General features: G+C 37.0%; 1 protein-coding gene across 1 annotated transcript in view; it reads right to left on the reverse strand.

Annotated features, from left to right (window-relative positions):
• The window catches only part of hcrtr2 (hypocretin (orexin) receptor 2), a 28,457-nt gene that overhangs the window by 1,839 nt on the left and 12,213 nt on the right, over positions 1 to 14,405 (reverse strand). Inside the window, exons 2-6 of the mRNA XM_058796013.1 lie at positions 14,061 to 14,239; positions 11,122 to 11,365; positions 7,092 to 7,207; positions 6,310 to 6,530; positions 335 to 456 (exon numbers count right to left, since the gene is read on the reverse strand). Of these exons, the coding sequence (XP_058651996.1) occupies positions 335 to 456; positions 6,310 to 6,530; positions 7,092 to 7,207; positions 11,122 to 11,365; positions 14,061 to 14,239 (882 nt within the window). The remainder of the gene's footprint in view (positions 1 to 334; positions 457 to 6,309; positions 6,531 to 7,091; positions 7,208 to 11,121; positions 11,366 to 14,060; positions 14,240 to 14,405) is intronic.

The following is a 14,405-nucleotide window of genomic DNA, read 5'->3' on the forward strand; positions in this document are numbered from 1 at the left end:
GAAAAGGTGCAGGATGTTTCCGGAGGGCAAACGGCATTTCAAAGCTTTGAAGTTCTCTTGTGTGTTTGCAGGCAGTGTAGGGAATGAAAGCTGCGATGCCTTAGTGTGACCAGCAGATGGAGGAAATGACGTGTAGTGCAGTTGTTCTCAACTTTGGTCATCTATATGTCTTTCTTATTTGACACACCCAGATCAATTCACACAGCTCTTTGCTAACATGATGATGATTTCCATCTGGTGTGTAAAGAAGAAAGACACTCAAAATTGCTGTGGGTCTCCAGAACCAGAATTGTGGTGGAACCTCTGATGTAGTGGAAAGGTGTCAAACACTCACCACTGAGGAAATTGTAGATTATTGGATTGGCGGCGCTGTTGGCGTATATAAGCCAGTGTGAGAAGGTGAACCAGGCATAGACAGTCTCTCTGTTGTCTGTGTTCTTAAAAGCGCCAAATACTCTGCAGACAGGTGGACAAAAACATAAAAAAGCAACCATCAAAAACAGCTTCTAACATTTTGAATAAATCGAGCATTTATTATAGAGCTGGCTGGGGGTTTTAAATTCACTCAGACCCTCCTCTGAAAAACCTTAAAAGGAGCAGATTTTTATAGGCATTTTATTACGGCCTCCAGTTCAGTCAAATACATGCATCTTAAACTAGTGAGGCGAAAATACTTGTCCGTGATAATATGTTGAATTATTTCAAAAACATTACTAGACCAGAATTCATTATAGATACAGATTCTTGGTTTGAACGGAATTCAGAGTACAAAGGGCCATATAATTAACAGATATTATCTGAGCAGTTTTTCTCATGCCTTAAAGAACATTTTGCCTCACATTACTCACAACAATGTGTTACATCACTATAAGAGCTACTACTTTTACACTACTTTGTGAAGCATTTTTAAAAACTTAGTATTCCTTTTTTGTGTGTGTTGATATAAATATAATGCATCTGAAGCTGACTGCTGCACGAGCGCGAGGTCTCTCTTTCCCAGCACACACACACCTCTCTCTCTCTCTGCGTCTGCTCTGTTCAGCGAGCGGCTGAAAGCAGCTGTGCTTTCAGTTAAAACAGTTAAACTTGTCAGTTAAAACAAGAAAGAGAAGTGATGGGAACATGGTATTTCTATGTTCTTTTTTTCACGTGTCTAATAGACATGAAGGAGTTCTTTGAAAAACATCTATGACCTTTGAAACATGTCTACTCTTCATGCTCTATGTTAACTATGGTTTCACTAATAATAAACATATATTGCATAAAGCATCCATATTTGTCCATGCCCATGTTGATTAGAGTGTTAAAACCTTGAAAAATATTAATTTAAGGTATATTTAGAACAGATAAAAATATGTGATTAAGTTGCGATTATTCGTTAACTCATGACAATCATGCAATTAAATATTTGAATCGTTTGACAGCCCTAAGTTAAAATGACTAAAATTAAATGTAGGCTTAAGCTGGTAACTCATCAGTGGACTTTCCTCGTCAATAGGCTATACTTTTTTTCACACTTTTCTCATTCTCGCTAATTCAAGTTTTTATTTGAATGAACCTCTGAAGGGAACCGATTGTCTTCAGAAAAGTTTCGATGGCATTTTCATTTTACCTGATAAAGTATCATTTATGAGCTGAGTGCTGCTTTGTTTACAGCCGTTATGGGGGAAAACCACTATATTTCTGATGTTCCAAAAGCACCTCCTACTGGCAGAGAATGAATGTGCATTTTCAATAATCCAGTCTGCAGTTTTTGTTCAGACCAATACAAAAATCCACCCACATAAACCCGTTTTAAGTAATATAATAATTTATACTTCTGACTCAAAAAAAAAATGGTTTAAAGGTTCAATTGTGAGGTTTATCATTTTATAATTTATTTAGTTTTTTGTTAAAACTTGTATCTCAACGGTAAATCAATTCCTATTTCGTGGTCTACAACATGAACGGATAAAAGTGTCTGCTAAATGAATAAATATAAATGTAAATGTAAATGAAAGAATCCCATTATAACATGTACATGGCAAATGTAGAAACATTGGACTCAACTATGGGGCACCATTGTGCAGCAGCAAGCATCACCACAAAAAAGGAACCTCAAGGTTGATCTAGGTAAATGTGTGCAAATGTATAGGGCCTAACCTGGGAACTAACCTGGTCCGGGGCAGGCTAACTGTCAGGCTAAACTGAGATCCTCTAACACTGACCAATAGGAACACAATGATATTACCACTAACTCTCTCACATACTATAGCCATGCAGCCTTTCTCTCTGGTTTTATGACAGCTGTAGCCTACCTTTTATAGTTTGCATAACATTAGAACATTGCAATCTAACATTGCTCTTTAAAGCGTTAAAATCACTAAAATAAAAGATAAAAGCACTCAATTAAAAAATGTAAATAAGTAATAAAAAAGACTATATTTTAACTGCTATAAGAAACACACATTAACTCATTTGAGCTTAGTAATTAGGACTGTATTAGCTTACATTTAATTTACCCATTACAAAACTCCCTTTACCACGTTAAAGAATAAAAAATAAAAATCTAAGATTACGAGATTGAAGTCTTAATGTTTCAAGAATAAAGTCGAAATGTTTCAAGAATAAAGTCAAAATATTTTAAGAATAAAGTCAAAATTATGAGAATTAATATGTACCAATTACGAGATTAAAGTTATAATATTTTGAGAGTATACGTATTATCTTATTGTGCATGCAAATGGCCTGGATTGGAAGCACCGGGAAATATTCCAAAGTCTCAGCTTTCAAATTCTGTCAGTTTTATAGTGAAATACAAACAATATGTCTTACAACAATGTGTTTTACACATTCTTTAATATGGTGTGACATGACAGATCGCTGTATTTGCTTCAGTTTAAGCGGCATTTGAGTCAATCATCTTTCCGATTACAATGATACATTCGTTTCATTATATTAGGCTATACTGTTTGTTTTTTCATGCCTTCTGATGTTCCTTCACTTTTTCATCTTGCAATAAACAATAAAGAGGAAAAACTAATTTAGAATTTGTATTTCGTGATAAAACTGATAGAATTTGAATAAGCTGTGTTATATTAAAAGAAACAAAGCACAAAATTATTGCGATTACTGGGTGGCTGGCACACTACAAATAAGCATACTGTCCCGTCAAGAATGACACATGGTATGATTTCTGCTAATATTCCCACATATAGTACCTCTGCACTTAAACAATGCATGCGCACATTCGCGTTCTACGTCAGCAGCACCACGCGCATGTGTTGTTTATGTGCAGAGGTCTAATCTTCAAAAGATTTTTGAACTTTGGCACATTTTATCTCTATATAGAGATGATATGGCAAGGAAATAATATGACATTTTGTTATGTGGAAATGTTTAAATCTTTTAGTGTTACAATTAACCGCGCATTTGTGCCCTGCTCACCCCATACATGTAAAATGCTTTTTACAGACCGTTTCCTTATTGGCAGGTAGCCAAATGCATATAAAGGAACGAAAACAGCGCCGAGTTCAAACAGATGGTAGAAATGAATGAACATAGCCTACCTGAAACAGTTTTCGTAACATTTGAATTTTCCGGTGTATGCAATCTCATGCAGAATACAGTGCAGTGAAGTGAGCAAGTTTCTTCTCATTAATAATGCAGACCAATTGAGCCTTTTAATAATGACATTGCTCTGAGACCCTCACTGTTATTACAACTCGCGCCCACTCTTCAAAACACGCAACGCATGTTTTAAATCGTGGACTTAATTCTGATTCAAAAATCGCACTAAGAATATTGCAATTCGTAATTAATGTTGGTAGGCTATATTGTGCAGCCCTAGACTGAACTGTGTGAGTGTGTCTGTCATTGAAACGTCTCTGAAGCTGACTCCAAAGGCTCAAATAGAGCACCTGATAACCTTTCCGGGACTATGGAAAGATCTAAGAAAGGAACCCACAGCCTGCAGATAGGCATAAGGAGGAAATAAGATACAAGGGGATGTCTCCTCATAGGCTCCACTGATGTGACTGACAAGCAGAAATTGTAGCCACATACACTTTAAATTTGGCAGGTGATAAACCTGCTGAAAGGCACTCCTGTAAAAACTTCAGCTCTGAACCAATCAGGCAGTGGACTGGGTCATCATGGTGCTGTACTTTCATGCAATTGTTCAAAGTTATGCCATGATGAACTCTAGATAGAACTCCCGGGAGCAGAAAAGCATACAGACATTGCCCTGGCCATGTCTGTACCATAGCTTTCAGCCCCAGCAGAGCTGGAAGTGTGTGTGCGAACCATAGCAGACAGTGGGTTGACTCCTCGGAGGCAAACAAATCTACTTCTATCCAGCCAAACCTCTCATCCAGGTGGAATCTTCATTCCCTGGGCCTCAGCCCCTTCTTCGACAGGATGTCTGCTCCCAAATTCAAATACCCTGGAATGTGAATTGCCCTCAGATAAATCAGTTTATCTTGAGCCAAGAACAGGATCTGCTGCACCAACCTGAACATGGGGTGTGAACACAATCCTTCCTGGTGATTTATATAACAGACTACCGCCATGTTTTATGTCTGCACCAACATGAGGTAACCTGTCAGGTCTGGGAGAAAGTACCTGAGAGCCAGAAATTCATCCTTCATCTATAGGCAATTTATGCGCCAGAGGAGATGCCAGCCTTCCCAGGCCCCTTGGGCTGGGCGACCATCCACTCTGCCAAATACTGAGAGAGAGGAATCATCCTTCTTAATCCACTCATTATTCCTGCTTTAAAAGTCTACTTGCTGTCACGGTTGGAGACGGATGACTAATGCAACGTCGCAGTTCTTTTTTTTTAACTTCAACTGTTGCGTTTACCCTACAATAACAATACTTTTTGTTGGTTGTAATAAAGACTCGGAGCAATTATTTTATAGCAAAAAAACCGCATAGAACAAGAAGTGCATTACACTTTACTGCGTGCATGTTTAATCACAGGTAAAACTCTTCAGTTTTGTTTCAGCTTTTTTTTCTTTCTTTTTTTTCACATCACTCATGAAGGAATCCGCCTAACTCCGCCCGCGCTCTGCTTCTGGCAGCTGAGGTAACGCGTGTTGTTGTTGTTGTTGTTGTTTCATGTTATTTCCCGCTCACACTTTTCTCATCCTAATACAAACTGCATTTTACAAAACACACGCATGCTGACTGACACTGATCACTGGCGGGTGCGGTGTTCACCGATCGACTCGGGTATTACACACAATGTTAAATAGACCCGGGACCCAAAGTAATAGATTGGGACCCGACCCGGACCCGGCTGACCATTTAGACCATTTATCTGGGTTGCTAGGCTGCAAAACCAAATGGAGCGTGCAGAAGAATACACCAAATATTAAGATCACTAAAGTTAATCTACTCTCCTGTCTGATTTGTTTGTCAGACAAAATGGAGTCAGATCGCCTGTTAATCAAACTCCCTTTGAAGGGTCAATTGTAGTGCTGTGTGCAACTCAGATCATTAATAAGGAGTGGTTACGTGTTTTTTGTGTGTATATGTTGAAGTTTTTTTTTTTTTTTTTTTTTTTTTTAGGGATGTGCACTGTTAATAGCCAATCACACTGTGTGGACTGTACTACCTTTCTGGCACTGTAAATAAAACACCTTGCACTAGAGCAGGGTTCCTCAAATCTTTCCATGGAGGGCCAATCTGCTGCAGAGTTTAGCTCCAACCCTTACCTACCTGTGATTTTCTAATGATCTTGAAGACACTGATTAGCATGCTCAGGTGTGTTTGAATAGGGTTAGAGCTAAACTCTGCAGGAAAGTGGATCTCGTGGGCCAGATTTGAGGATCCCTGCACTAGAGTGCACTGCGAGTGAGCCATCATTGTTTTTGTTTGAAATGAAATCACATTCACAAGAGAGGGTCCTGGCTCCATCTTGTGTGACAGTCTTTTATGATTTTGTTTACATTTCACTTCACCTGACCTCACATTCAGCCAATCAAGATTGGCGTTTTCACACATGCTTCAGATATGGGCCGATACAGAAGTGATCCCTTAGCACCAACAATGATTCAGCATTGAGTTCCACTCTAAAGGGAACTAATGTGGATCATATTCGAGAATAATTACAAAACAATACTCATGAATTGGTTTTAGAATGGCATCACAATCCAAAACATTAATGGTCCAAAAAATTGGCTTTGTTGTCTTTATGCAAAATTTATTTTCAGCCATGGTTTTGACAGATGTTTTGAGAGTTAAATGCAGGGAAAGAGGAGGTGTAAGCATAATTGGTGTGTTACAAGCACATGCACTACCTCAGCCAAGTATCATAGTGCTTACCTCTTCATGATGTTGAGAACACTGATGGGCAGATAACAGAGTGCAAACACAAACAGCACTACCATCAGCATGCGTGCCGTCTTCCGTCGAGCTTTAACCTGTTTGATCTCCGCTGAGACGGTGCTGGTTCTCACCTTCACCGATTCTCCCGAGCCTACAGCATGGGCGGAACACTGCAGCGACTTCCATTTCCTTTGAAGCACAGATGATGTTCCAGGAATCTGTTCAGAGATAAAGCACTGTGTGTTATGGGTAACAGTGCAGCAGTTCAGACCCATTAAACTATATCTATATTGCCACATTTTTAGCAATGAATACAGAAGTAAAGACTTTAGATGATGCCCAGTTGCTAGTAAGCAAAAGCAAACCTAGCACTACCAAATCCAAAACCTAGTCAAGCCAAATTCCACCTCGGTTACAAGGCTACATTAGCATGCGGATGTGCATGTAGACATGTGTTTATGTCACTTTAATGACAATGAAAAGAAAATATTCCTTGCCATAAAAGTCAAATTACTGAACCTACACCTGATAAAAATGCTCATTTTAGAAGAAAATCTCAAACGGCACTTTTGCGTCTGAACTCTTCATATATATATATACAGTAGTCAACATTTGAAGTGGATCAAAAAAGTTAATCAAAGTTGTCCTAAGACAAGAAAGCATTTTGGTTTTAGGTTTTAGAACAACTTTGATGAAAGGTTTTGATCCACTTCAACTGTTGACTACTGTGCGTGTATATAGACATGACATTAAGTGTTAAGTCAAAAATGCTGACATACCTGTTGACACCAGAGTTTGTGACAGATCTGAATGTATGCCAGGACCATCAAACATAATGGAGCAAAATAAGTGACAATAAAGAAGCAGGTGTGGTACACTTTAGGGTAGATTTCATCTGCAGAAGAGAGAATCAAACAACAACATCACTCAAATGCTCATGACATTCAGAAACAAAAAACAGAAGAGAGATTTTTTAGGAAAGGTAAAGGGAGCTTTTAAGCACGGTGGAAAATTTAGAACATACAGTATGTTGTAAAACATTGCAAGATAAGAATGCTGTGTTGACCATTCAGCATCCATTATTTTAAATAGAATCTACTGTGATTGCTCAGTGGAGACTTACACTTTCATGAACATTCTACAAACTGAATGTAACAGGATTGAACATTATTAAACCTTTTCATATTATATCTAGTTTTTTAGTCATTTCTATGTTATGTTCAATATCATGATTACATCCATTGCTCAAAAATGTGAAAAGGCAGACTTATCACTTTATAAAAGCCTTCATGTTGGGTTTTATGTATATGAATTATGTTAATGAAATTCAGAGCAGAATAGATTTGATCATGTTCGTTTGCTCAAAAAGAAACGTTCATCCTCTGGAACTGAGGCTTTTGAGCTTAAAGATAGTCCCGATATATTCCAAGTCTTCTGAAACCATACAGTAAAGGAACAGTTCAGCCCAGAATGAAAATGTTGTCATCATTTACTCACCCTCATGCTGTTTCACCTCACCTGTGTAAGTTTCTTTCTAATGCTGAACACAAAATAAGATATTTTGAATAATGCTGCTATTCAAACAGTTGTTGGCCCCCATTGACTTCCATAGGAAAAGAAATTACTATGAAAGTCAGTGTGGGTCATCAACTGTTTGCTTACCAGCATTCTTCAACATAAGAAAGAAACTTATACGACATGAGTGTGAGTAAATGACAACATTTTCATTTTGGGGCGAACTATTCCTTTAAAATCATCTCCTCGACATAAACAAAATAATTCCGATCCGTTTTGTGAATTCATTTTATTTAAGATCAACTTTGAAAATAAACATTTCTCATGAATACTTCTCCAACGAACTCCCTAAAAATACAGTATCAAAGGCAGTTATTTTCAGTGAAACCAGTCTCAGGCAAGATTGTTCAAAATTGAAAACCTTGTTATTCAGGTTTCTGTTAGGAAAATATTTGCACTTAAACTGTAGAAGGTAAAATATGTATCATTACTGAAAATGTGAGGGGAAAGTTAACAGGGACAACAGTACGTATCCACAGATTTTCAGTTTTATGTTGCTGAAAGCCTCAGTCCCTATTCATTGTAACTGCATGGAAAAAGGTATTTGGACGACAGAAAGCCATGAGAAATTCCATGAGAAATGAACAAATGATGAATATTTCATACATTAGATTTTTATTTCAAATTGTTGCATAAACCATTTGGAAATAAATATTTTGGCAGATCAAAGATCCTAAGATTGATTTCAACTCATGCATTAGCAGTATTAATTATATATATATATAACCAACAGTAAAATCAAGGACATGAAAATGGTTTGATTTTGCAGCAGCAATTTTGAGCAATGGCAGCTTTATGTGTTTTTATGGAACTTCTTAATTTTGCAATTCTAGGAAAAGCAGCAAATGAGAACATGTGATAGCAAACAGTCATTTAATGGAGACAGAAATGTGTTTTGAATCATCTCTCCATTGTCACAGAGAGGCCTGTTAAACACTTGAGACACTGTGATTATCTCTGAAATGGGGCTCGTTGAATTTAAAAATAAACAATCATTTCCTGTGTGTGCTGTAAAAGCGTTAAGAGCACTTGGCAGTCTTATTATCAATGTATGTCTTAAAATTACTCTTCCCACTTCATCAAACATCCTGTGTAGAGTGACAAATTTCTTCAAAAGCATCTCACGCTGTTTAGATTGACAGCCCAGGTTTGTAATATTTAGCAGAGCTGGGTTTTATCACAGTAACTTTATCTGCAACCCTAGGGAGAGCATTATAAAGTGGTATTCTAGCAGGCAATGATAACAAGACCCTTTAGCAAATCTGCTTGAATTTATTGTGATTGACATCTGCTCTGAGCACAGTGATTTGCTCAAACACCTGTGGCTAAATCCTAAAGCCTGTGACTTGCAATGGCAGCACAATATCACAAAGGGCCGAAATTCACGACAGATTTGATTCATGACAGCCCACAGAGAGCAGTTCCAAAATAGTGACAGAGCATCAAACTCTTTGGAGAGTCAGAGATTTATTGAGAAGACTCTTTTAAGATATTTTTAATGTTGGCAGCTCCCCAATGAGTGGAGATGTTGACTTCTGAGATCCACTTTTGATTTCACTTTAATCTTATATTTATAGTGCTAAGGCATATACAATGAGGTGAAATCAAAACTGGCATTTTTGATCTGGAAAAATGCTTAGTTCAAAATGGTTTATGAAAATACTTAAGCTAATAATTGAATTAATATGAAAATGTTTTGTTTTAATATTATGAACTTTCATACACTTTGACTTTCAAAAAATAGCTTAAAAGTCTTCATGTTTCAATATCAAATTTCAAGAATTTGACATTAAGATAAAAAATAATAATAATAATGCTACGTGTACTGTGTCGCATATAACACTTGAATACTTCTCTTTTGTTGATTGTGACTGCTTCCATTGTCCTCATTTGTAAGTCGCTTTGGATAAAAGCGTCTGCTAAATGACTAAATGTAAATGTTAAAATATAAAAGTTAAAAAGTCCAAGCCTGCTTTATTAAGTATTTCATATAGGGGAAGTCGGAGACAAGCTGAACTCCTTTATTCTATTTCCATTGAAATATTCCTATTTAGTAATCTAATTTTAACCTCATTCGCTTTGTTGTTGTAACAGCAACTGCAATAAAATCCTTGACTTGTTGCTATGAAATTCTGCTTGATCGATAATGGAAAGGGTGATTTAATGTTATTTTCTCATCCAGCAAATTTTCTGCCACATGGGAGATTACTGTTTGACCCAACAATCATCTCATGGGCCCTCAACTCCTCTTCATACAGGCTGCTGTTATTGTGGCATAACTGACTCATTGGGGTCCATTGTGAGAACCCATCAGGGGGGTGGCCCACGTTTCTCATCAGGGAGCCGCACTATGCCTTTGATGTCTTTTCATCTGTCATGGTGTCTTTTTGCTCAGCAAGGCAACGATCAATGCAAACAGATTTAATCTTTTTAAAGGAATATGCTGCACAGCATTATAAATGTTTGAATTCACACAAGAGCTTGATTCATTTTTACTCTAGCAACATACCGTTCAAGATGGAATGGCAACTGGGAGAAAAGGGGGAAAAAATGTTCCTTTGGGCTCCGCTGATTTGGAGTGCTGCTTCTGACAAATTTCACAGTTTATAAAACTGAATGGAGAATTTACTGAAAAAATATGCACGGTATGAGGCGTTCATTATTCATAACAGTATGTTGATATGAAATGACTGATTCTAAAACATAAAAGAGGATATGATGGTTTCACTGCATATTAACCCATCCCAATGTATTTAAATAAAAAGTACATTATGACCACTAAAAAGCTAGACACAAAGATGTATTTGAACAAATTTAAATGTTTTTGTTTCACTATTCGCTATTATATGAAAGTAGAATTTTCACAGGATAAAACTAAAACATTTTGTTAGTCAATGTTTAGTTTACTTACTGTAAATAAAGACAACTTTGAAAGCTCTTAATGTTTATTGTGATGTTTTTTTTTTTTGTTTGTTTTTTATATGCATCACATGATCTGTTATGTCCTAAAAACAGAACTTTGTTCTCAAAATCGTTTAACTGAACACTGTTGTGGAGAGAGGATAATTTTAGCCACAAACTGTGTTCTACAGGTTGCAGTCGATAAGTGCTTGAACCTAACTATCGCTCTGCGCTCACGCTGCAAAAATAAATGGCCTGTCTAAAATGGTATATAGCCCCACTGTGTCTTGATAGGAGAGGTTTCAGTAGATCCCTCTCGCAAGGATCTCTTACCTGCCCACTGCTCATCACAGACGGTGAACAGGCTGGTTTTGTTGGTGAGCTCTGGGAGCAAACTGCTGCATTCCATGACAATGGCTTGTGGAATCATGATGACGCAGGAAACCAGCCAGATCAGAATGATACTCTTGCGGGCTCTTTTGGCAGTACTTTTGAACTTCAGGGGGTGGCAGATAGCGTACCAGCGATCTTGGGCAATGCAGCTCAGTGTCAGAACCGATACAGACACAGAGATTGTCTGGAAGAAAACAGAGAGAGGATGGAATCCCAGAAACCACTATTATGGCCAGACAAAGAACGTACACATATTCTAAACAATGCAATATATAACTCACAATAGGACAGTTTTATTTAATCAAAATATCATGGGTAAGTGAACTTAATATTTTTCTTATGTCCTCAATATCATTTTCCATTCTACTTGTGTAATATTTCATTGTGTTATTTTCTTGATGAATTTAATACAATCATCTGTGGTAAGAAAAAAAAAAAACTGTGAAAAAAAAAAAAAAATTGGCATGGATTTGAAGATATGTGGTAAAACCGAAAAGTGAAATTAATTGAATAAAATTAGTTAATTTCATTCAAATATTACTAAAGTTCATTGTACTTAATAAAAAAGGTACATGAACTCAATAACTGATTATTCAGCTGAACTCAAACTGCAGGAGAGTTCTCAGCATGCTTAGCACTAGACTGAATAAAGAGAGTAAATGTAAAAAATAAATAAAAATTGTTATTTTATCTGTTTTTGCACAAGATTAATACATACTGAAATACAAAGGCTTAAAACTATATGCATGTTATTTAACTGTGTACATCTAAAGGTGATGATATACGGGGTAACTTTTTGGCTTACAGGGTTAAAATGTATCAAATGTATCATACTTGGTCGCAATTTAACCAAAACAGAGGAACAAATGAATAAGTTGTGGGAACAAATTCTTAAATGTTGGATTTATTTTGACTTTGTAGCTGGACTTTAAAGTGAACTCGCTTTTTATTTGTGATAGTGTTTCAGTCCACAGCCAGAAATTAACATTTAACTTTTATTTATTTTTATTTTCTTAATGCCTTTGCCTTTTTTGCCATAATTTCTTTACTTTTAAACATTCAAACCCTTGAAATGCTGTCAACTTCTGTCAACAAAATGTTTGTCCAATAAATAATGCAAATATGTAAATAGTAAACCTAGCGCACATTCCATTGCCAAATGCATCTTATACTCACAGCACAAGCAGAGATGGAGTTGCTGCAGAGATAGAGTCGCTGAATACAGTGGATCATATCGCGATAATCATGCAGCCCCATGCATTTTAATTTTACATTCAATGTAGTTAATTATTAGTTTTTCATCAACTCACGAGCCCCTGCAGTTCCTTCATGATCCCCCATTTGGGAAACACTGGTTTAAAACATCAACTTGCCAAAAACAGAGGATTGATTATCATGCCACCAAATGCATAAATGTAAATACAGAAAATGGTCTTGTCAGCCTTGTGTCGTGTCTTGTGTGTTTTCCCCCTCTATGCCCATATTTGGTCCATCCTGCTCTTGTCCTAATTTAGTTTGATTGTTTAGATTATGTTCCAGCTGTGTATAGTTAATTATCCTGTGTATTTAGTTCCTGCCTGTTTAGTTAGTTTTCGTCTGGTCTACTCGTTGTGATTCCTGTGTGTCCCAGCCTTGCCTTGTCTTGCCCTATTTTGAGTTTGGATTAAAGCCTGTTTATTTGAAGCTTATTCTACGTCTCCGTGCTCCTTGTTCCTCCCTTGTGTGTGTGCACCATGGCCGGTATGGAAAGATTTGAAATGAAGACCACGCTCAATGAGCAGCATGAATGCACGCATGTATTGCGTTGTAGCTGAAGCAGTCCAGTTTGGATTGCTTTGATTTACTGATAAGTGCATATTTTCAGTCCTGCTATAAGATATAATGTAAATGTGGATTGTTGAAATTCCATTTCTAAAATAACAGAACCCTATTTAAAAACAAAAGGACGTCAGATGACATGATTATCGCTCACTTTTCAATGCATGTCTTCTGTGCAAATTGGTAAATTTCCAACAGATATGCTTTTAAAGTGCACCATACTGCGAATGTCTGAATGCTTTGACATAGCATCTATATTAGAATTTTTCCATATTCCAGTCCTGCTCAAGTAGAATTACTTTTGATGTTCTGACTTCGTCCTAAACATCAGCTCAAAGAAGTGCCTGGCACGCATTTGCAAGACGCAAGCATCCTACATTATATTGGCATCAATCAAACATGGCTTTTTTTAAAGTGTCAAAAGGCATGAATGTGAGTAGAAACAAATGATTTTATTCAGGCACATATCAAGACTTGAAGCAGCTGCAGCCATGGCTCACAGCTGCTTCTTCAGTCTTGATAACTTCAAAACTCTTATTAATATTCAGTCATCCATCTAGGGAAGATAACCATGCCTGTCAGGGATATAGAAGAAACAACAGAACTTGTAGCATTCACATTGTGAAGAATATGACAGCTGAAATCCATCCATCCATCCATCCATCAGGTCCTTCCAAGAAAGAAGGTGGAGTAAATGTGTTCTTAAAAATGACCAGAGGAACACGTTGTCATCTCTAGGAACTCCATCAGTTCCATCTACTGGTGTTGACAAGTGTGTCATTTATAGCAGTAAATCTCCAGCTCAAAAAAATAAAAAATAAAAATATACTTTCAAAGCGCTTAAGCTGTTGATGTGATTTATTGATGGGAAAGCAAAGCAATCATGTAAAAACACACACAGCCTCTAGAATCTGCTGGTAGGTTGACTGATGTCTCAGAAGTAATAGATGTTCAAGATCAAAGGTGTCAAAATTCACAAATGTACAGATCTCAAAACATTTGAAACTTCATTTTGAGAGGGCTTCCCTACAAAAGTAAACTAAAGTTGTCAGCTTCCTCACCTGTAAGTAAGGTAGTATCTTGCACAGGGTCTGTCCGAAGAACCAGGTTTCTGTAATGTCCACCACAAGACTTGCAGGAAGACATGTGATTGTGACCATGATGTCTGCGAAGGACAGGTTCACGATGAAGTAGTTGGTCACCGTGCGCATGTGATGGTTTTTCCAAACTGCAAAACAGACTGAAAAGAACAACTCCTTGAAGAATACTTTGTGGCTGAAAAAAACGTTGCCAAACGTAAAAAGTATCTAACTACAAGTTTCATTTTAAATGAAAAAGAATTAGTCCTATTTTTCCAGCACAAAACTAATAAGGGTCTCAGTGAAGATGTAATTTTCAATTTGATA

This window comes from Onychostoma macrolepis, chromosome 13 (genome assembly GCF_012432095.1).
Source record: "Onychostoma macrolepis isolate SWU-2019 chromosome 13, ASM1243209v1, whole genome shotgun sequence".
Classification (NCBI taxonomy): Eukaryota; Metazoa; Chordata; class Actinopteri; order Cypriniformes; family Cyprinidae; genus Onychostoma; species Onychostoma macrolepis.